This window comes from Acinonyx jubatus, chromosome B4 (assembly GCF_027475565.1).
Source record: "Acinonyx jubatus isolate Ajub_Pintada_27869175 chromosome B4, VMU_Ajub_asm_v1.0, whole genome shotgun sequence".
NCBI lineage: Eukaryota > Metazoa > Chordata > Mammalia > Carnivora > Felidae > Acinonyx > Acinonyx jubatus.
The window spans coordinates 43,680,749-43,704,560 of NC_069387.1; the positions used below are offsets into that span (position 1 = coordinate 43,680,749).

General features: G+C 36.5%; 1 protein-coding gene across 4 annotated transcripts in view; it reads right to left on the reverse strand.

The window, feature by feature from the left end:
• Positions 1-632: 632 nt before the first annotated feature.
• The window catches only part of LOC113597883 (NKG2-A/NKG2-B type II integral membrane protein-like), a 32,392-nt gene continuing 9,212 nt past the window's right edge, over positions 633-23,812 (reverse strand). Inside the window, exons 1-6 of one of the 4 annotated variants that reach the window (XM_053225816.1) lie at positions 13,934-14,324; positions 13,467-13,544; positions 12,925-12,996; positions 12,231-12,382; positions 2,552-2,655; positions 633-2,297 (exon numbers count right to left, since the gene is read on the reverse strand). In XM_053225816.1, coding sequence (XP_053081791.1) covers positions 2,177-2,297; positions 2,552-2,655; positions 12,231-12,382; positions 12,925-12,996; positions 13,467-13,544; positions 13,934-14,009 — 603 coding nt within the window. In that variant the 5' untranslated portion in view covers positions 14,010-14,324 and the 3' untranslated portion in view covers positions 633-2,176. Of the gene's footprint in view, positions 2,298-2,551; positions 2,656-12,230; positions 12,383-12,924; positions 12,997-13,466; positions 13,545-13,933; positions 14,325-20,651; positions 23,732-23,812 lie in introns of those variants that run through there. The other 3 variants (XM_053225815.1, XM_053225814.1, XM_053225813.1) reach the window with 3 other exon arrangements.

Here is a 23,812-nt window from a genome sequence, read left to right on the forward strand (position 1 = left end):
TAATCTACAGACAACCAATGATGAGTTTGCCATTGTGACTTGTTTTCACAATATAACGTGTGGGTAATGTGATAGGTTATGAGTTCAGAGGCACTAAGTTCAGGCACTAGGAAACACATTTCTGCAAGTTGCTATCTCTGCTATGCAAGATCATATACCAGGATCTGAGCTGCATCTATATGTAGTCTGGAGTCAAGTCCATAAATGCCCAGACTTGATCAACCCTAACAGAGCCAAACCACAAACAGGTGAATGAAAATTAAATGCTTAATTTTTAATGTCATTGCAATCTTGGGTTGTATGAAACACAACTTTAGCGATTACTTACAGCTACCATAAACAGTTATATTCAATTAATTTTCAATATTCATGTAATTTTTCTATAAGATAATAAGGAATATGTAGAGAGAATATAAAGAATATGTCTATCTTCACAGAAAAATGTATATGAGATATGAATGTATTTTGCAAATAATAATCGAGTTTAAACTACTTCCCTCTTATAATTGAATTAGGGTAGGAATATTTCTGATTCATCTAATTACTCAAGTTTGTCTTGAATTCTGTCAATAACTAGCTGTTTGACCCACACAAATATCTGTGTGGTTTTCTTCATTTTAATTTTTATTTTAATTTTTGGTTTTCTTCATTATTTAACATTTTATTTTTTGCATCAAAGTGTTTTTTAGCCTGGCTGTAAAGACTGACAGAAGTGGGCACATAAAAAATTGAAAAAAACTAAATGTCATCCAAAATATATGAACCCAGTTGAGGAAAACAACATATAAGAAAAGGTATCAAAGGACACTGGTTATTATCCAATTAGAAACCAATCTCTACCTCGAAATAAATCTAATCTTTGATAGTGCTGCATTAAGACAGATTCAGAGAATACACTAGAGTTCCATTCTTGGAGGAAGTGGGGCTGATATGAGTGGCTCTTACACAGAAAACCTGTGGTTGTTCCATGTTAACCCCGAGGGGCCGTTCATTTAGTACTCTCATCTCCAAATACACCCTCAGTGCCCTGTTCTCAGATAACGGTGCAAGATCCTATCCATTTTCTCTCTTGTCATCTCACATGAAGTTGACTTTTGCCTGTAAAAGACAGTGGAGAGAGAGTGAGCAGAAAGGGCTCTTCTTCCTGGCTTCATGGTGTTTTCTCTCCTTTGGCCGCCATGGCTTGTTTGCCAGTTGCAGTCTTGCTGGAAGTCCTGTGTATTTGTCCTCCAGCAACTTTCTGTAGCCAGTCTGTCAGTGTCCTGTCTTCTGGTCTTTCCTCCTGATGCTCTGACAGGGAGCTCTTCCTGTTTGCCAGTCACAGCCTGAGATCCTTCCTCACCACGTTCAGCCCGTGGAATATGGAGCTGCTCTGTCCCAGGCCATTTAAGTGAGCATGTCAGCCCTGAGCTGTGTGTACCCACATCACCTTCAACGACATCTGAATCCCATCTTTCAAGAGTAGACCTAGCTTCCCAGTGATCCCTCCTTTAATTCTAAGATATTCTCTGTAATTTTATTTACTTAGTAGCCTTTTCCCTTAGTAAGCTTTCCCTTACAAGTAGATAATAATTGTTTACCTCAACTTCCTTCCTTGTTTCTGTCTCCTGACTCAATTCTGACTGATACCCTTGACACCCTGGAGTGTTCAATGCTCATTTGAGGCCCTTAAATGGCTAGAACGAATCAGATAATTTGGAAATATAAATGGAATTATTCATTGTATTGAGAATTTTACACTAATGTTATGATTTGTAATTAATATATATTTTATTCTACTAAATAGCAAAGCATAAAGAATAAATAATATATACCGAGTATATATTTTTTTACACTAATATAATTAAATTTGAGAACAGTTCCATAACACCAAGAATGAAGCCTCAAGTACTCTTTGGACTTTGGGCGATATATATGCATTGATGCGGATTTATCCTTGGTAAGAAATGAAACATTCTGGTGAGTGATGTTGATAATGGGAGAGGCCATGCACATGTGCAGACAGGGACAATCCAGGAAATCTCAGGAGCTTCTTCTTAATTTTGTTGTGAGACTAAAATTACACTAAAAAATATTATCTTAAAAATATGCAAAGAAAATAATCATATCGCTTTTGAAATAATGAGAGATGTATTCTTTATAAATGGTGAAATAGCATTATACCAAAATGAGGTAACTAAAACACCTGGTGCTTACAAACATATGATCTTATTACTGAGCAGGGTGCAAAATAAGTTTTTCTTATTTGAAAATCGAAATATGGACACTTCTTGTCACTCTCTGAACATGCTGACAACCTGAAATACAGAGAATTATACCTCATTAATGTTGCCATAAGATTGCTTATATCTCTTACTAGGGACCATAGTATTTTGAGGAATGAACCATCCATTTTGACTCATACTTAACTATCTCAATCTCAAGATTTCCCATACCATTTTTCTCTGGAAAAACTTCAACTACTGTTTTATCCGATTGTTCACACTTGCTGTTTTTGATTCTAGGAACAATTCTTGTGAGGCATAAAATAAAAAGTTGTCAGGACACTTACACTTCAGAAGAAAATGTTAAGGCTTTTGGCTGCACAGATGAACTATGATTTCTTCTCTGGGAGCCTCTAACCCATGTAGTAGCAGAGAGTAAATTCAACAAAAACTATGAGAAAATAAAATTTATTGGGAATCAAATACAAGCTCTTATACTCATTTGAATTCTGTAATAACACATAAAAGTTCATCCTTCCTTCCTTTGTAGACACTTTCAAATTATAATATAATGTTACACGGTGGACACAAAAGTATAAAATTATCTTAGTACGACTAAGTGAAGAGGACAAACTGACCGTGAAGACAATTTCAGAGTTTAGAAAATGGATCACAGGTTAATAACTTATGAAATAGGTACATTGGAAAAAATCCTGGAGATTCAAGGAGGAAGCACATCCGTCATCTTCTCGCCTAGGATGCTCAGTGTCTCCCCACCTGCCCAGTGATCAAGATCAAGCGATCAAGAAGACTGAAATGTTACAACTGGGAGAAGCTGCAAAGAGCAAGGGTGCTGGTGCCATAGGTGGAGACTTGATCAGCAGTAATTAACATCAAAGGTAAAAGTCACAAGGTCATAAAAATAAGCAATAAGAATTTGGAAAAAATGAACAAAACTATCAGCAAACAGATTATAGTAGAGAAGATTCTGCCATAAATGTTTGGCAACAAAAAATAGTAAATCTAGGAAAAATGACATACAATGCATGTTTACTGAAGTATATTTTTAAAAAGTGTCTCCCTAAAAAGTAAAAAAAAAAAATATGAAGAGAAATTTAAAAAATCTTCCAATGAAAGGAAAGCATAGGTCAATAGAAACATCTGCTGGGATAAGTTGTTGCACATATTAGACCAAAAGTAGTTAAAAGTCATATTTAAGAGCACCTGGGTGGCTCAGTCGGTTGGGCGTCTGACTTCGGCTCAGGTCATGATCTCAGAGGCCGTGAGTTCGAGCCCCGCATCTGGCTCTGTGCTGACAGCTCAGAGCCTGGAGCCTGCTTCCCAGTCTGTGTCTCCCTCTCTCTCTGCTCCTCACCTGTTCGTACTCTGTCTCTCTCTCTCTCAAAAATAAATAAAAGCATTAAATTTTTTTTACATAATAAAAATAAAAGTCATATTTATACACATATGAAAACTATAAAGAAAACTTAGTTGAAAAATTTGCATGAATATGTGATGGTAGCAATTTAGCAAGTAGGAAATATCAATAGAGAAACAAAACTATATGAAGAAACCACAGAGAATCTGAATGCATCATTCCATACTGGAAATGGAAAATCCACTCAAGTAGAAAAAAAAAAACAAAAAACTAACGAATGTGAAAGAGTAACAAAATTTATTTATACCTTAGGATGAGAGGGAAAAAAGAGAACCACTTACAGAATTCAGACACTTTCAAAACAGTATCAGGAAAGCCAGCATAGGTCTAAGGAGAATATGAGAAGAACAACAGAGGCAGAAAAAAACAGGACGACAATGTTAAGGCACGACGAATGAACTGAGCACTAATATCATGTAAAATATTTATAGACACCAGAGACTTAGCAAACTGCTAACACAATGAGCACGTACAAATCCACGTCTCATGACATCATAATGAAATGACCAAAGAACACTGGCAAATACAAAGAAATAGTCTTGAGGGAAGAGAGTGGATTGTGAAGTGACTTAAGTCAGTGTGAAAATCAGGGATGGGTGACACGTCTTCCACCTCCATCAGCCTTACACCACATTACCTAGGACAGAATCCATATCCCTGCCCTGCACACTAGTTCCGAGTGGAATGGGATACAAGCAGCAAGATGAAGGAACAGAAAGACACAGACCCTAAATCCCCCATGGAAACAATACCTTAAAAATATCCAGACACAAACCGAGGTATAATCGGTCTAACCAGCTTTGATAAGGGTGCCAGCACCATTTAATAGGGAAAGACAGCATCTTTCACAAAGGGTGTTGGGAAACTGACTTCCCTCCCACATGCAGAAGAATGAAGTTGGATGTTTCCATTTACACCATATACTAAAATTAACTCAAAGTGGACTAAAGACATAAATGTAAGGTGTAGAAGTTCCTCAAAGAAAAATTGGGGGGAAAATAAACAACACTGTATTTGGCAATGATTTCTTGGCTCTGCCACCAAAACCAGACCACAAAGGAAAAGCCCATTGTAGACAAATGGGCTATATCAACCTAAACATTTCTGTGCATTAAAGGGAATGATCAACAATGAAAAGACGGAGTGAAAAAAACACTTGCAAATCATATATCAAACAGGGAATCACGTCTAAAATATATAATTAGCCTACAACTTAGTATCAACAACAATAAACACCAAGAACACAATGAAAAAATGGGCAAAGAAATTAAACAGACATATTTCCAAAGACGATATAAATTGTGAAAATCATATGGAAAGATGCTCAATATCGCTAATGATCAGAGAAAGGCAAATCAAAATCATGATTACTTATAACTTCATACTCATTAAGATGGATGGCACACAGCAGAAAATTGTTGAGTCATCTGGTGGCTCAGTCAGTTAAGTGTCTGACTTTCAGTTTTGGCTCAGGTAATGATCTCACAGAATTAGGGGGAGCCCTGCGTTGGGCTCTGTGTTGATGGTGCAAAGCCGGCTTTGGATGCTGTCTATCTCCCTCCCTCTGCACCTTCCCTGCTTGCTCTCTTTCTTTCTCTCTCTCAAAATAAATAAATAAATAAACACTCTTTAAAAATGTTTCAGTGAGGAGGTCAAATAGAAGGAGACTTACACATGGTGGTTGGGAATGCACATCGGTCAGCCGTTATGAAGACGTGGATGGAGCTTCCTCCAGAGATTAAAACTACAGTTACCACAGGAGTCAGCAATCCCACATGTGAGAAACTATCTACAAGAATTGAAAGCAAGATCTCGAGGATACGTGCACACCCATGCTCAGTGCAGCAATACTCCTAAGAGCCACGGGGTAGAAGCAGCCCACATGTCCACTGATGGATGAATGGAGAAAGAAGCGTGGTATACACCTACCAGTGTAATATTATTCAGCCGGAAAAAGGAAGGAAATCCTATTAGAATAGCCATTTCTTGTCACTTATGGTTAGTTTGTAGGATATATCTTGGGTATGTATTAGAAGGAACTGAAATCAGTATCTCAAAAGGATATCTGCACAGCCATGCTCACTACAACTTTACTTACAATAGCCAATATATGAAAGCAACCTAAGTATCTGCCACCCGATAAGTGGTTACGAAGATATGTATAATGACTCTAAATGTGTATATAATGTATATGTATAATGACTATGCATATATACAAATGCTATTCAGCCAAGAGAAAAAAGGAAGTCTTGCCATTTGTGACAAATAGATGTCCCTTCAAGGCATTTTATTAAGTGACTTAAGTCAGAGAGAGATACACAAATACTGTATGATCGTACTTACATATGGAATCTCAAAAAACTGAACTTGTAAAGAAAACATATAGCCAAATGTTGTTTACCTGAGCCTGAGGGGTGGGGGAACTGGGGAGGTGTTGTTTAAGTTTACAAACTTGCAACAAACAGATAAAGAAGTTCTAAAAATCTAATGTACCATATAATGAAATGGTCAGCATTACTGCATTATGAATTTTGAAGTTGCTGAAAAAGTAAATCTAAATAAATTAAAACTAAATACATATATGACACGACAAAGGTGTTTAGCTAATGCATATTACCATAGTAACCATACTGTAATGTATTAGGCAGTGTTGTATGTTAATTATATCTCACTAAACACAAACAAAAGATATATTTGTTATACATACAGCAACTACTAAGTACATAATTTAAAAATATAGCTAAGACATCAGCAGAGGATTTAAAAGGGAATACTAAAATATGTGTTTAATCCAAAAGATGTCAGGTAAGGTGGAAGAAGAAAATAACACATACATCGAGAACATTCAGCAAATGACAGGCCTAAATCCAAGGACACAAATAATTGCCTTAATTTGAATGAAATAAATATTATAATCAAAGTTAGAAATTGACATTCTGAATAAAAAACAAGATCCATCTATATGTTCTCTACAACGAATGAATATTCATGGGAATTAAATAAGTATTCCAATGATAAGATAGAGAGTGTCATCCTGAATAAAAGAGTAGTATCCATCTATATGCTCCCTGTAACTGACACATTGTAGATTCAAAGGCATACATTGATGAAAATAAAAGGATAGCAAAACAATAGACCCTACAGACAGTAACCTAAAGAAGTGAGTAGAAATGACTGTTCCAATAACAAAGTAGCTGTTAAAACAAGAAATGTTAGCCGAAATTAAAAGAAACATTTCAAAATGTTAAGGTTGTCAAAATAAGAGGAAGATAAAACAATTATAAACATATATTAATCACCTAATAATAGAACACTTAAAGCCATGAAATAGAAACTGACAGAATTAGAAGGATAAATAAACAATTCAATGAGTGTACTTGAAGATTGAAATCTCTTACTTCAGTAAGTAAGAACACATAGTCACAAAATCAGAAGGACTATGGAAGACTGTCAAAACACTAGGAATCAGCTTGATAAAACTGACGTTCTAGATTATAAATAGGGATCAAAAATTTTCTTTAACATTAATTATTTTTTTGAGACAGAGAGAGACAGAGCATGAACGGGGGAGGGTCAGAGAGAGGGAGACACAGAATCCGAAACAGGCTCCAGGCTACGAGCTGTCAGCACAGAGCCCGATGGGGGGCTCGAACCCACGGACTGTGAGATCATGACCTGAGCCGAAGGCGGCCGCTTAACCGACTAAGCCACCCAGGCGCCCCATGGGATCAAAAATTTTAAGGATGGAAATATTCAAAGTAATTTCTCTGAAGACAAAGAAATGAGAAGAAACAATGGAAAGAAATCCGGGAAATTTCCAACATGTGGCAAGTGATACACTTCTGAAAAATTTACAGTTCAAAGATGAAATCTTTGAAAATATCTTGTACTGGATGATAGAAATTACCTTGTTCTGGTCGACAATAAACTGAGAATACATCAAAGCTTTTAGGATGAAGCTAAAGTAGTGTTGGAGACAATCTGTACCTTTGTCAGTTACACTTAAAGGGAAGAATGTTATCAATGCATGATTTAAGTTGCTACCCCCTCAAGAAGCAAGAAGAGAGGAGCCAGTAGTTAAAATATGAAACACATACGTTTAGCTAAAAGTTGATTGTGGAGTATGTATAGTAGAGTAACTCAAAGTAGCCCCAAATGGACCAATACCCAAATACCCAAGAGCATCAGCAACAGAATCGGTGAATACATTGTAGTAGAATCCGACAACAGAACAACAAAGAGATGTGGACAATTTGCAACTGGTGCAGCTATAGGGCTGAATCACACAAGTTTAGCTTCACCTGAAAATGCCAAAAATACAATATGCATACTGTATGATTCCATGTACACAAACTTTTTAAAATGCAGAAAAGAACTTGATAGTGGCATTTTGCAGCTGGGATATATTGATTTTCTCATTCCATACAATGGTGACACTGAAAACTCAGCTGTCTGTTGGCATTTATAGCATATGATCCATGTGTATATACATTATACCACAATAAAAACTATCAGAAGAGAATATTATGAAGAAATGAAAATATATTCAAATGTGATTTCTCTGATGCAGAAGACACCTGAACAAACTAATATTTATTCTTATTTTTAAAAAGCCTTTTGAAAGGGGCACCTGGGTGATTCCATTGGTTAAGCACCCGACTTGATTTTGGATCAGGTCATGATCTCAGGGTTTTTGAGTTTGAGCCCCACATTTGGCTCTGCGTTGACAGTGGGCAAAGAGTTTGGAATTTTCTCTCTGTCCCTCTCTCTGTCTCTGTCCCCCTCCCATTCACTTTCTCTCTCACACAAAATAAATAAATAAAAATAAACTTTATAAAAACCTTTGGAAGATAGAAATGAATAAGAATATACATGTAAAGATCCTGAACACATACAATAACTCTGAAAATGCACTTGTATAAACTCCCTGTTTAACAAAGGACAATGTGGGGGACACCTGGGTAGATCAGGCAGTTGTGCTTCTGCTCAGGTCATGAAAGGATTGCTCCTGAAATGGAGCCCCAAGGCAGGCTCTGTGCTGACACCATGGACCCCTCCTGGGATACTCTCTCCCTCTCTTTCTGCCCCTGCCACTGTTTGCATTCCCACTGTATCAAAATAAATACATACATATTTAAAACAAAAGGAAGGTCTTTAAAGTAGAAAGCTGACATTAAAAAAAACATAAGGACATTAATTAAACACATGGGAAAGTGCAAAATTTGTACCCACAGAATATGAAATGCATATTTCCAAAAAATGCAGTCATTCATTGGAAAAGTATAGGCTTTTGAATAAATGTTGTGGAAACAATGGGGTATCAAATATTATTAATAATTATATACTTTGACTATATTAAAATGCTCAAAATTAAGTGCACATACGTGAAAAGAAAATTGAATTGTATTATAAAATGCACGAGACCTACAGTTTGGCAGAGATATTTTTAGACAGAATATCAAAAGCACAATCCATAAAAGAAGAAATTGATGAAATGTAGTTCATCAAGATAATATCTGCTCTTTGAAGGGAAAAGAAAGTCATAAACTTGTGAAGAAACATTTACAAATCATACATCTAATAAAAACAACTTGCCGCCTGGGTACATAAATATTTGTCAAAATACAATGAAAAAAAGTAAAAATGTTAGCAAAATATTTCAGGAGATACTTCACCAAACACCATGTATAGATGGCCAATGAGTACAGGAAAAGATGCTGAACACTATTAACCTTAGGAGCATTCAAAATAAAACCACCCCCAGACCAGACTTCCTGTTCTGGAAAGAAAGAGTGGATAGACTTTTCCCTGTTCCTCCCACCAATCCAGCTACAATCCCTGGGCATTATACATAAGATGACACAACATTCAGAAAGGTAATGAGAAAGCTGACAGATCCCAGCCCTGGAGACCCGAGGAATGACATGGTGGTGAGCTCCCTGGAATTTCCCTCTACCTCACATAGACTGGTGTCAGAGAGCCTAGCAAACCACAGACACCAACAGGTACATACCCAAGTCTGCAAAATGTTTTTTTCTCTCTGGTCAAAATAACAGATAAAAGCCATGCTAGAAAGACAGAAATGTTTTAGACACTAATTGTGTGATTCTAATAAAAAACCATTGACTATCCACCAAAAATATCAACAGGCATGCAAGGGAAATTAAGACTTTGTCTGATAAAGGAAAACTAAGAAAATGTATCACCACCAGACCCATTCTGAAAGAACTCCTAAAGAGAAGAAATGGCAAAAGAAGGCATCTTGAATCATCAGGAAGAAAGAGAGAACAAAAGAATGAATAAAACTCTCATAGGTATAATGGACTTTCCTTCACTGTGTTCTCTAAATTGTTTGATATTTGAAGGAAAATTATCAGTTGCAGCAAAATTATAAATTCCATGTGATTCTCAAAGTAAGTAGAGAAATATTAGGACACAGTATAATTGGGACACAGTAAGGGGCCATAAAGGCAAGTAAGTCTCTACATTTTACTCCAACTGCTGTGGGTTGTGACAGACTGTATAGACAGTGATCTGTGAATATATAATTATCTATATAAAGATATATAATATTCATATTATTTATATAAAGGAGATTAGAGCATATGTGTACCTATATAACTTCATGTATATAAAGTTATTTATGAAGACAAGACCTACTTTGCTCTAAATGATGCTCCATCACAGAGGTAATGATGTAGAAAAATATAGCCTTCACTTTTATCTCACAGCATCAGAAATAGAGCATCACAAAAAATAAATTCTAACTGGATCATAAACATAATTAAAAGTTAAAAAATAAAGAAATAAAGAAAAAGGTGAGTCCAGGAAAATAATATAGGAAATAATACTCATGAACTATCACTAACTTCTGAAATAGGTCCATAGTAATGATTGTAACACACCAAGTGCTAAGTAGGACTATGGTAACATTAAAATTCTGATCATTCCAGAGGGAGAGAAAGGGAAATAAAGAAGGAGTTGGGGAAAAAGAAAAGAAAAGAAGATAGACCAGACAAAGTAAGCATATGGCTTAAGGTATTATGCTGAGTGAAATAGTCAGAGAAGGACAGATACCATATGTTTCCACTCATACTTGGATGTTGAGAAACTTAACAGAAGACCAAGGTGGAAGGGAAGGGGGAAAAATAGTTACAAACAGAGAGGGAGGGAGGCAACCCACAAGAGACTCTTAAATCCAGAGAACAAACTAGGGGTGGGTAGCGGGGTGGGGGAGAGAGGAAAATGGGTGATGGGCATTGAGGAAGGCACTTGCTGGGATGAGCACTGCGGGGTTGTATGTAAGCAATCAATCACAGGAATCTACCCCCAAAACCAAGGGCACACTCTACACAATGTATGTTAGCCAACCTGACAATAAATTATATCAAAAAAACATAAATACAATCCTGATCATTAAAAGACTCCATTATGAGAGTGAAAATGCATGTCACAAATATTTTCGTCTTAACAACTTGAGAAAGAGCTCGTATCTAAAATATGACAAAGGCTTCTAAGAGGTGAAAAAAGGCACCTTCCTGGAGAAATGGGCAAGAGACACAGCCCAGTACTTCTCTTTCTCACAAAAGAGAATAGCCTTAAGATTTACAACCCAGAAAAATGGTACTGTGTATAACCATCAGAACTTACTAATTAATTTTACTGAAGCTACTGAGATTTGGATCAAAAGACTAGTTGGTACAATGGATATTTGCACAATACAATAAAAGATGTAGGGAAAATTTAATATATTGAAATTTCCACATATCAATGACTGTGCAATTTCAGACTAACGCTTACAGGGAAGTGTATTACAATTATACATAAATATAATTATGTTGTATTTATAGATTATTATTTTATTAGAAAAACCATAACATTTATATTACATAAATATGCTCTGTAAGATGTAGTTATATATAATAAAAGATTATAAATATGATATGTGGAGGAAGATATAGGAAAGAATTTTCATAACACAATTATTCATAATACCCACATAATAAAAAAGAACTATTTTACTGAGAATGGTTTGAAACTGTCATATTCATATAAGAGAGTAGTGATATTTCACAAACTATAGACAAATGTGTTGATATAGATGGATTACAAATACCATCTGACAGAGAAAGGAGACACATGGAAAAATGCACACTGAATGATTCCATTGATATAAAGCCCCCAAATAAGCAGAAATATTTCATAACATGAAAATGGGCAGGCCTGATAAAGGCTCTAAACTTCTGTCCTATAATGTGATTGGTATTTGTGTGATACTATATATTTTATAATCAATGTGCACAAATGCATAGTTTCCTTGATGTGTTGTAAAATTAAATGTGAAGTTTATTTCAGGAAAAAGAACATTTCTAGAGACACAGGTTTCTATGAAAAGTAAGAACTGGAAATTATCAAATGTACATTCAAGGTATAAGCATATAAATTATGTGTCATAGAGTCAACATGTGCAGTATTAAAGACTTTAAAATAAATAAACTACAAATACATATGTAACTACGGATGAACTCTACAAGCATAATAGTCACTCACAAGCTTTTAATAGAATCTGGAAACATCTAAAATCTTACCTTGTCCTCTTCATCATCATAGTAGAGCAGGTTAGAGTTCTTAGAAGCACAGGACGTCAAACTCTCCTTCCATGATTTTCTCTCAGTGCTAATGTAATAGCAATTGTTGGAATACGTAAACCACTCTTTCAGACAATGACAACAGAGACATGCTGGAAAGAGATTACGAGATATTATCCAAAAAGCTTTGACTATTACAAAATGAAACTTTACATACTGTATATGCCTACACATATATGTACATAACGTATTCATAGACCCTCACAAGCTGGTAAAATTAAAGCAAAGCACACACACACACACACACACACACACACAGACACTCAGAGAAGAGTCAGACTTTCATCCCCTAATTTATGTGCCCATATAAAGCAACCACAAAAATGTCCACCTCTACATGTCCTGAGAATCACTGAACACAACCATCTTTATGGAATGATTTATCTTTTATCATGTTATAGGAGGAGAAAATGTGAGGCAATTGTTTACAACGGGTACGGTGATTTTAAATGAGTATTTCTTCATATTGTTGCCTAAGAAGTAATAGTCTCCTAGAATCATTATATCTGAAAGTTCATTAAGCGTTTTTCTAATTCACTTTTTCCAAAAGAATCTGTTATCATCTTTGCCTACTTGGAGATAGAGCTAAAATAGACAGTAGACTAATAACAGAATTTTGCGAGGGATGTTGTACCTTTCTGGATCTTTGTTTCCAGGGATGTTTTGTTCTGCTCTGGTCCTTCAGTAGCTTGAACATTAAAGTAATCTTCAAGAAACATAACATTAAATTAAGTGATCACAATAATTTGAGTTTCTGAGTTTGAAATTTGGTATATTATTTAGAATTAGAAAACGCTGCAATAAAATTGATTTTACCAGTAAAAATTTAATAATGTAATGAACATGAGAGGGGGAAAATAATTCAAAAGCTTAATGAACCAAATTTCACCATCTCTTACAGTATTTGGTTTAACCAATCTCAAGAATTCATTTGTATATATCAATAAAGTCTCTCATATAACTTGACTGTGAGTTATAAAAATTCTGAAAAATGTTTAATACTTCCTACAATTATGTGTTATTTCTACTTTAGATAAATTCAGAATAACTATTCCACATTTAGAGCATGCATGCATTAAAATGGGATAATAAAATTCCATATGTTATATAATATTTCAAGGAACTGATGATATTAAAGTGAAAAACTCCCTATTAGTCATTCAAACACTGACTCACAGGGAATAACGTTTATTTTTACCACAGTGGACATCAAGACAAGGCAGATGATTCCCAGAACCTCAGCAATGTACCTCCCTGGACACAAGAGAAATGAAAACACTGACAAAAGATGCATGGAAATAATCACTTAGGAAATTTACAAACAAGAGAAGCAACAACCTGCAGGGAATCAAATGTAAACCCTTGGATCCCAAACCCATATCTACCATTGTAATCTTCTCTTAGATTATACCATTGCATTTGCAGTCAACATACTACTCCATGACAGGTTGGCAAACACTATGGATTGTAACACTGGAACAAAGTGAGTCCCCAGACTTCAACGACACTACCATATTCCAACTTCCAGTTCTGATCCTCCCAAATGAAAACTATGTGAGATCATTTCCTCCTGTTTCCCTACACCTCTGCACCCCAACATCACATCCCAGAACAGATATACATGCCTGTATTAAATATTTTACCTTTGCAGAGATAGTTCTTGTCAGTCCCTTGAAGCTCCTGAGAAGCAACTTGAAGATTGAATTCCGCATGGGCCATTTCCTGCTCAGTTGCTGAAATGGATCTATTAATGCTCTCAGGTTTCACTCACCGTCTTTGTGACTCCTTAACCTGACTGAGTGCTGCCCAGGTTAGTCTTGGGTTGTTCGTCTCTGCAGCTGAGTAGTGTCAGGCACAGTGCTGAATGGAACTGCCCTGAAGGTCTTGATCAAGAGTGTGTGTCACGTGCTGATGACATTGCTAGTACAGTGACACCGGGTGGGGTGCAGGGTGAGGGATACTCCTCATTTGAAGTGGAACAATGTAAAATCTCTCTCCACTTCCCTTAGAGCTTAAATAAGTATTTCATGACAGAATAACAGGGTTTTACAGTGACACAATGTTTGACACTGTAGTGATGGTTGGGAAAGGGTAAACAATACATTAGTGAAGAAGAAAAGAATTCAAGAATAATACTGACCTCATTACTGTAAGGTCAGATTCCAGGGACACCTTGCAACACTATTAGAATAGCCAGATTAAAATTAAAGGCTGTATTAGAGACATACTGTTGCACCAATTTTTGTGACGATTGAAAATCCATTATTGCTTAAAAATAAACTACTGTGAGACTAGGGAATACTAGTTTTAGCATATATAGGAATTTCCTATAATAAGTGACTTTTCTTTGGGGATTTAGATTTCTTTACTAAAAGGTAATACAATGCTATCAAGTGATATTTCATGTTGAAACCTGTGGAGTTCTGAGATTTGTTCAATTGTAAAAGGACTATTTTTAAATGTTGCAAAACATTATGTGACACACTAAACTTATCCAAAGCATGAACAATGGTGAAAACAAACAACAACAACAAAACCCATATTTTTAAAAAACACTTATTTAACATCTAAAAATGGCAATTGATTTCATGGCAAAAATATGAAAGTATAGAATGATAAATAAAAGTGTAAATCATTTATGGAAGAACACACTTGGTGCAAATTTCTAGAAAGATCTATGATTTCAAAGGCAGTGAGAGTAGCTTTAGTTCTAGAGGAATGGTACCGAAACACAGAAATGAAATTTCATACTTCAGTCAATGAGGTCTGCAGTCCATCAACTCTGTAATTACTCCTGGCTCTCAAACCGACAAGCATCACCTTCTAAAAGTTACTTCATGGGTGGGAGGAATTAAGGTGTTGGAATGGTATGGAGACGCTAATTTTGTCTCCTCCCTGTAATGCAGCTAGAGAAGCACCAGACCATTTGGAACACCTAGGAAATTGATCTGATGAGTGTAGCAACAACCTGCATAACCTGAGACACAGAATCGGCGCTTATGCAGGGCGAGAGGTGAACTGAGGGGAGAAAAGATGAAGAGAGTAGGGAGCCATTTTCATGCAGAGAAGACAGAGAGAAAGAAAGGGGGAGAATGTGGTGCATGGGGATCCTGCAAGAAAAGCACTCCCCCCTGAAAGTAGCTGGAAAAAAGAGACAGAAAGAGTGAAAATACTCGTAGGGGACTGAACAAGAAATCTGTCCCCCAAAACCATTGACAGGGGGAAAGGAGAGGTATCAGTACTGCCAGGTTTCTATAAACAGTAGAGCAGAGTCTGTTGATTCAGAGCTCAGAGCCTGGTGGTGCTCTGGTGAGGAAGTGGGGCGAATCCCCAGGAGCAGGCAGTGCTGTCTGAACGGTCTATGTGCTGTACAGAGAGAAGCTGTTCCCTGCTTGGTGTGTGGTTGGTAGTGGCCATATAGCTTCACAGTGGGCAAAGATCTGAGCAGTACCCAGAGAGCAACTACATTTGTTAGTAATGGGACAAAGATGCCAGAGTGCAACAAAACTGGATCTAGCTGTGTGTTGCGATTTCCTATAATCTCTGAACCTCTTCCACTGTGCAATCACATGAACATTTTCTGAGGCAAGACGGCACCTGGCCATTGCTCAGCAATATCCTCCCCCAGAGAGTCAGTGCATATCGAAGCAAGGGGTCTCTGAAATGTGGGGTTCTGAAACACAACCCTATCTGAGATAAAACTCTGGAGAGAGGTTTCACCTGGAAGGTGGACAGCTTAGACATGGACAGGCTAGAAGTGTAGAGTGGGCAGAGGTCTGCAGCCAAGGAGGGGTGCTTGCTAGGGGGCAGTAAGAGCGCAAGTCCCTGTGCCAAAGACTAGGACACTGGGTGAAGCCATTTCCACCTCTCCCACGCAAGCACATGGGTGCCACACTGATCCATCACCATAACCTAAGCACTGCAACCTAGTGGGGAATGGAGCCATTACACCAAGCCCTGCCCAACTGTGCCCTCCAAGCACACCCCTCAGACCAGCACAAGTCACTCCACCTGCTTAGTGCATGAAATAGAGGAGGCTTCATAGTTTCAGTTCTAGGGGAAACTGGATGTCACTTCATTCGGGTTTCATTCTGTTTACTGGTTCACTTATTTGCTCATTTACGTTGCTTTTGTTATAGCTTAAATTATTCCCCCTCTTAATTTTCTTTATTTTCTTGGATACAGAAAAAAATAGTTTTATTTTTAACTTGTTTTTTTTATTTTTTAAGTTCCTATTTTATATCGTTTTTGTATTTTATTTTATTCTACTTTATTATATATATTTTTAATTTCTAAATTTTTTTCTTACTTTTTCTCCTTTCCTTTCCTTTTCCTCTCTATTCTACCGAGATTTTTTTCAATATGCAGATCAAACACTCCTAGGATCTAGCTTCCTTTATTTGATTTTTTGTTTTCTTTTCAAATTTTAATTTTTTATTTTCTTAATTTTTTTCTTCCTTCAAAACGACAAAACAAAGGACTTAACCCCAAAAGAGAGAACAGGAAGATATCACAGCCACAGACTTAGTCAGCACACACAAAAGTAAGATGGCTAAACTAGAATTAAGAACCACGATAATGTGAATACTAGCTGGGGTTGAAAAAGCATAGAAGACACCTGAGAATCCCTTTCTGCAGAGATAGAAATAAAATCTCGTCAGGCTGATAGTAAAAATGCTACAACCAAGATTCAAAATGAATGCATGCCAGACGGCAAGGCTGCATATGGCAGTGAAGCGAGTCAGTGACATAGAAGATAAAATTGTGGAGAATAATGAAGCAGAAAAAAGAGAGAACAAAGGCAAAGAGCAGGATACGAGACTTGGAGAGCTCATTGACTTAGTAGAAAGGAAACACATCCAAAACGGAGTTTCAAAAGATGAAGACAGAGAGAAAGGGGCAGAAAGTTTAGATGAGCAAAATACCAAAACACTTTCCTAATCTGGGAAGGACACAGATGTCAAAATCCAGGAAGCACGGAGACCTCCCATTAGATTGCACAAAAACTGACCATCACCAAGGCATATCTTAGTAAAATTCACGTAATACACTGACAAGGAAAGAATTGTGAAAGCAGCAAGGGAAAAAAGTCCTTACCCTATAAGGGAAGACACATCAAGTTTGCAGCTGACGTATCCACATAAACTTTGCAGACCTGGAAGGATATATTCAATGTGCTGAATCAGAAAAATATGCAGTCAAAAATTCTTTATCCAGCAAGAATGTCATTCAGAATAGAAGGAGTGATAAATAGTTTCCCAGAGACACAAAAAATAAAAGAGTTCATGACGACTAAACCAGCCCTGCACGAAATTTTATGCAGGACTCTTTTAGTGGAGAAAAGACAAAACAAAACAAAAAAGACCAAAAGCAACAAAGACTAGAAAGGACCAGAGAACACCACCAGCAACATCAACTCTAGAAGTAACACAATGGTACTAAATTCATATCTTTCAGTACTCACTCTAAGTGGAAAAGGACTAAATGCTCCAATCAAAAGACATAGGGTATCAGAATGGATAAGAAAACAAGGAATATGCTTCTTACAAGAGACTCATTTTAGACTTAAAGTCATCTACAGATTAAAATAAGGGGATGGAGAACCATCTATCATGCTAAAGGTCATCAAAAGAAGCCTGGAGTAGCTGACTTATATCAGACAAACTGAATTTAAAAATAAAGACTGTAACAAGAGTTGAAGGGCATTAAACCATTATTAAAGGGGTCTATCCACCAAGAAGATCTAACAATTGGAAATGCATATTCCCACAATGTGCGAGCACCCAAATATATATATCAATTAATTACAAACATAAATTTCATTGATGATAATACCATAAGAGTAGAGGACTTGAACACTAATATCTTACAGTAATAAACAAATCACGTGAGCAGAAAATCAACAAGGAAACACTGGCTTTGAATGACATGCTGGACCAGATGGACTTAACAGATACATCCAGAACACATCATCCTAAAGTAGCAGAATACACATTCTTCTTGAGTACATATGGAACATTCTCCAGAATAGATCACATACTGGTTTACAAGTCAGCCCTCAACAAGTACAAAACGATTGATACCATACTGTGCATATTTTCTGACCACAACTCTATGAAACTTGAAATTAATCACAACAAAACTTTTGAAAGGACCATAAATACTTGGAGATTAAAGAACATCCTACTAAAATATGGATGGGCTATCCACGAAATTAAAGAGAAAACTAAAAAGTACATGGAAGACAATGAAAATGAAAACAAGATATTCCAAAACCTCTGCGATGCAGCAATGGTTATAAGAAGGAAGTACATAACAATCCAGGCCTTCCTGAAGGAGGAAGAAAGGTCTTAAATACACAACCTAAAGTTACACCTAAAAAAGCTGGATAAAGAACAGCAAATGAAGACCAAAGGTAGCAGAAGAAGGGAAATAAAAAAGATTAGAGCAGAAATCTATGATATTGACATAAAAAAAAAAAAGAACAGATCAAGGAAAGCAGGAAATTGTTCTTTGAAGGATTAACAAAATTGATAACCCCATAGCCAGACTGGTCAAAAAGAAGCACGGAAAGAACCCAAATAAAATCACAAATGGAAGAGGAGATATTTCCACCAACACCACAGAAATACAAACAATAATAAGAGAATATTATGAGCAATTATATGCAAATAAATTGGACAATCTAGACGAAATGGACAAACACCTAGAAATATTTAAGCTACCAAAACTGAAAGAGGAAGAAATGAAAATTTTGAACAGACCCAGAAGCAGGAAAGAAATTGATTCAGTAATCAAAAATCTCCCACAAACAAGATTCCCAGGACTGGCTGCTTGTCCCGGGGAATTCTGCAAAACATTAAAGAAGGGTTAAGCCTTATTCTTTTGAATCTGTTCCAAAAAGTAGAAATGGAAGGGAAACTTCCAAACTCACTCTACAAGGCCAACATTACTTTGATTCCAAAACCAAAGACCCCTCTAAAATGAAGAAATCCCAACCAATTTCCTTTGTGAACATGGATGCAAAAACTCTCAACGAAATACTAGCAAATTGGATCCAGCAATACATTAAAAGAATTATTCACCCTGATCATCTGGGATTGATTCCTGGATGCAGGTCTAGATCAATACTGCAAGTCAATCAATATTTTACATCACATTAATAAAAGAAAGGATAAGGACTGCAAGATCCTCCCATAGATGCAGAAAAAAAAACCTTTCACAAAACGCAGCTCCCATTCTTGATATAAGCCCTCAAAAATATAGGGATAGAAGGAACATACCTGAAAATTGTAAAGGCCATATTTGAAAGACCCAAGCTAATATTGTTGTCAATGTGGGAAAAACTGAGAGCTTTTCCCCTAAGGTCAGGGAGATGACAATGATGTCCATGGTCACCACTGTCATTCACTATAGTGTTGGAAGTCCTAGCTTCAGCAATCAGACAGCAAAAAGAAGTAAAATCATCCAAATAGGCAAAGAGGAAGTTAGACTTTCACTCTTCTCAGCTGACATGATACTTTCTGTGAGAAATCCAAAAAATCCCACCCAAAAACTGCTAGAACTGATACATGAATTCAGCAAAGTGGCAGGATATAAAATCAATAGATCTCTAATATATTGCATATTCATTCTGCTTTGTTACCCTGAGTTGTTGGAATAAAGATACCAATGTCTCTGTGATGTGATTGCTGATTAGTTGTGCCTCAGGTGCATCCCACCAGCATTTGTGATCTCCCACTCACTAGAGAGACAGGACAGTGGTGACACATGCCTTCTTATGGGTATAAGTAATAATTTTTGCAGTGTTTTTTGTATGTATTTAGAAATGTGAAATATACTTGGGGACAAAATGGTAGGTGTTCTACATCAGAATGCATTTAGAAGCATTTCTCACTTTTCTCCGTTCTTTATGGTAACAGATGCATATGTGTAGATGGGATATTCCAACATTGGAAGAGATAGGGCATTTCAGTCCCTTCTTCAGCCTGCACACTGTAGGATCCCCAAATCTAGGATTCAAAGAGGCTATCTTGTCACAGATTGACAAACCCCTTTGCATTCTTCAATTCCAAAAGACACAGCCTATACAGATGCCCAAATAACACACTTTGTGAGGAGACTGGGGTTCTTGAGCAATAAGGGAAAGAACAGTAATTGCAACTTGCTTTCAAAAAAACACGAAACACAGACACAGAAAAAATTACTCTAGTGTCCACACATGATGCGTATTGAATTTCTCTCCTTTTTTAAAAGCAAATTTCTTTAATGTATATGATCAGAATGGTTGCCAGATAGCATTTCTGATGCCAGGCTATTTCACTGGGTGAAAGGAAGAAGACAGTTATAGAGGTTTTGTTTTATGAAAAATGGCCTTTATTGGACATTGGGAAAAGCAAAATATGAAGAGATTCCAGACAGCAAGAGCTTCATGTGCTTGGGCTTTATTTTAAGGATCTGTAGGCTTTATATCATTTATTATTATTTATTCCTCAGAACAGCCCTATGAAGTTGCTACATTTAAGACCATCATGTCACAGGTAATGACACAAAGGCATCAATTTCTTAAGCCAAAACCACTGAAATCTAGTGACTACTTGTGTCCAGAGGTACTGTTCCAATACTCTTCAAGTAAATATGAATAAGATACTACTTCCATCGTATATTCCAGCAGAGAAAACAGCCAGAGCAGTTATGTAACTGAGTCCCAGGGCTACGAGTGGGCACTTGGAAATTACGTGAAGTGACCGGTTTCAATGACAATGTCCTTTCACTTTATACTTTTCTGCTTATAACTTATTTCCTCAAAGACCATGTTGAAAACATCTATACTATCATGTCTGTCACTGTATAAAACTGATTTACAAGGATATTTGGCACAGAAGACAAAAAAAAAAACCCAAATGGTAAGTTAAGAGAGTACTAAATTTTTAATCTATTTCCAAACAATTTCCTTTACAAACTTATCTATCTCATAAAGTTTATTTAAAAAATATTCCTATGGCTCTAATGGCAGATTAGGTTATTTTCAGTGAATCTACGTTTTTTCCCTGTGACCACTATGAAAAGAGTGTAGTCTACAGACAACAAATGATAAGTTTGCCCACGTGACTTGTTTCACAATATAACGTGTGTGGGAATGTGATAGGTTATGAGTTCAGAGACCAGGCACTAAGAAACACATTTCTGCTAGTTGCTATCTCTGCTATGCAAGATCATATACCAGGATCTGAGCTGCATCTGTATGTAGTCTGGAGTCAAGTCCATAAAGGCCCAGACTTGATCAGCCCTAACAGAGCCAAACCACAAACAGGTGAATGAAAATTAGATGCTGAATTTTCAATGTCATTGCAATCTTGGGTTGTATGAAACACAACTTTAGCGATTACCCACAGCTACCATAAACAATTATATTCAATTCATTTTGAATATTCACATAATTTTTCTAGAAGAGTGTAGGGAATATGTAGAGAGAATGCAAAGAATATGTCTATCTTCATAGATATAAATGCATATGAAATATGCATTTATTTTGCAAGTAATAACCGAGTTTAATATCTTTCCCTCTTATAATTGAATTAGGGTAGGGATATCTGTGAATCATTTTCTAATTACTCACGTTTGTCTTGAATTCTTGCAATAACTAGCCATTTGACCTACACAAATATCTGTAGATTTTAATTTTTGGTTTTCTTATGTAACACTTTATGTTTTGCATCAAAGTGGTTTCTTATTTTTTAATATATTTTTATTTTTGTAATGTGAAATTTATTGTAAAATTGGAAGCTAAGTGAAATAAGTCACACAGGGAAAGACAACACAGTGTTTTTTAGCATGGCTGTAAAGACTGACAGAAGTGGGTACATAAAAAATTGAAAAAAACTAAATGTCATTCAAAATATATGAACCCAGTAAGGAAAACAACATATAAGAAAAAGTATCAAAGGGCACTCGTTATTATCTAATTAGAAACCAATCTCTACCTCAAAATGAGTGTAACCTTTGGTTGTGTGGCACCAAGAGTGATTCGGAGAGTACACTTTGGTTCCATTCTTGGAGGAAGTGGGGCCGATCTGAATGGCTCTTATACAGCGACCCTGTGGTTGTTCCATGATAACCCCAAGGGGCTGTTCATTTAGTACTCTCAGCTCCAAGGCCACCCTCAGTGCCCTGTTCTCAGAAAATGGTGTAAGATCCTATCCATTTTCTGTCTTGTCATCTCACATGAAGTTGACTTTTGTCGGTAAGAGACAATGGAGAGCCAGTACAGCAGAAAGGGCTCTTCTTCCTGGCTTCATGGTGTTGTCTCTCCTTTGGCCACCATGGCTTGGTTGCCAGTTGCAGTCCTACAAGAAGTCCTGTGTACTGGTCCTCCAGCAACTTTCTGTAGCCAGTCCGTCAGTTTCTTGTCTTCCGGTCTTTCCTCCTGCTGTTCTGACAGGGAGTTCTTCCTGTTTGCCAGTCACAGCCTGAGATCCATTTTCACCAAGTTCAGCCCATGGAGTGTGGAGCTGCCTGCCCCAGGACAATCCAGTGAGCATGTCTGCCACGAAGCTGTGTGTAGTCATATCATCCTCAATGACATCTAAATCCCATCTTCAGAGAGCAGACCTGGCTTCCCAGTGATCCCTCCTTTAATTCTAAGATATTCTTTGTAATTTTATTGAACTTAATAGCCTTTCCTCTTAGTAAGCTCTCCTTTACAAGTAGATAATAATTGTTTACCTCAACTTCCTTCCTTGTTTGTGTCTCCTGACTCAATTCTGACTGATACCCTTGTCACCCTGGAGTGTTCAATCCTCATTTGGGGCCCTTAAATGGCTAGAACGAATCAGATAATTTGGAAATATAAATGGAATTATTCACTGTAGTGAGAATTTTACACTAATGTTATGATTTGTAATTAATATATATTTTATTCCACTAAATAGTAAAGCATAATAAATAAATAATATATACCGAGTATATATTTTTTACACTAATATAATTACATTTGAAAACAGTTCCATAACACCAAGAATGAAGCCTCAAGTACTCTTTGGTCTTTGGGCAATATATATATGCATTGATGCAGATTCATCCTTGGTAAGAAATGAAACATTCTAGTGAGTGATGTTGATAATGGGAGAGGCCATGCACATGTGCAGACAGGGACAATCCAGGAAATCTCAGGAGCTTCTTCTTAATTTTGTTGTGAGCCTAAAATTACACTAAAAATATTATCTTAAAAATATGCAAAGAAAATAATCATATGGGTTTTGAAATAATGAGAGATGTATTCTTTACAAATGGTGAAATACATTATACCAAAATGAGGTAACTAAAATGCCTGGTGCTTACAAACATATGGTCTTCTTGCTGAGCAGGGTGCAAAATAAGTTTTTATTGCAAGAAAAGAGAAATATGGACAATTCTTGTCACTCTCTGAAGATACTGACAACCTGAAATACAGAGAATTATATCTCATTAATCTTACCATAAGGTTGGTTATATCTCTTACTAGGTACCATAGTATTTTGATG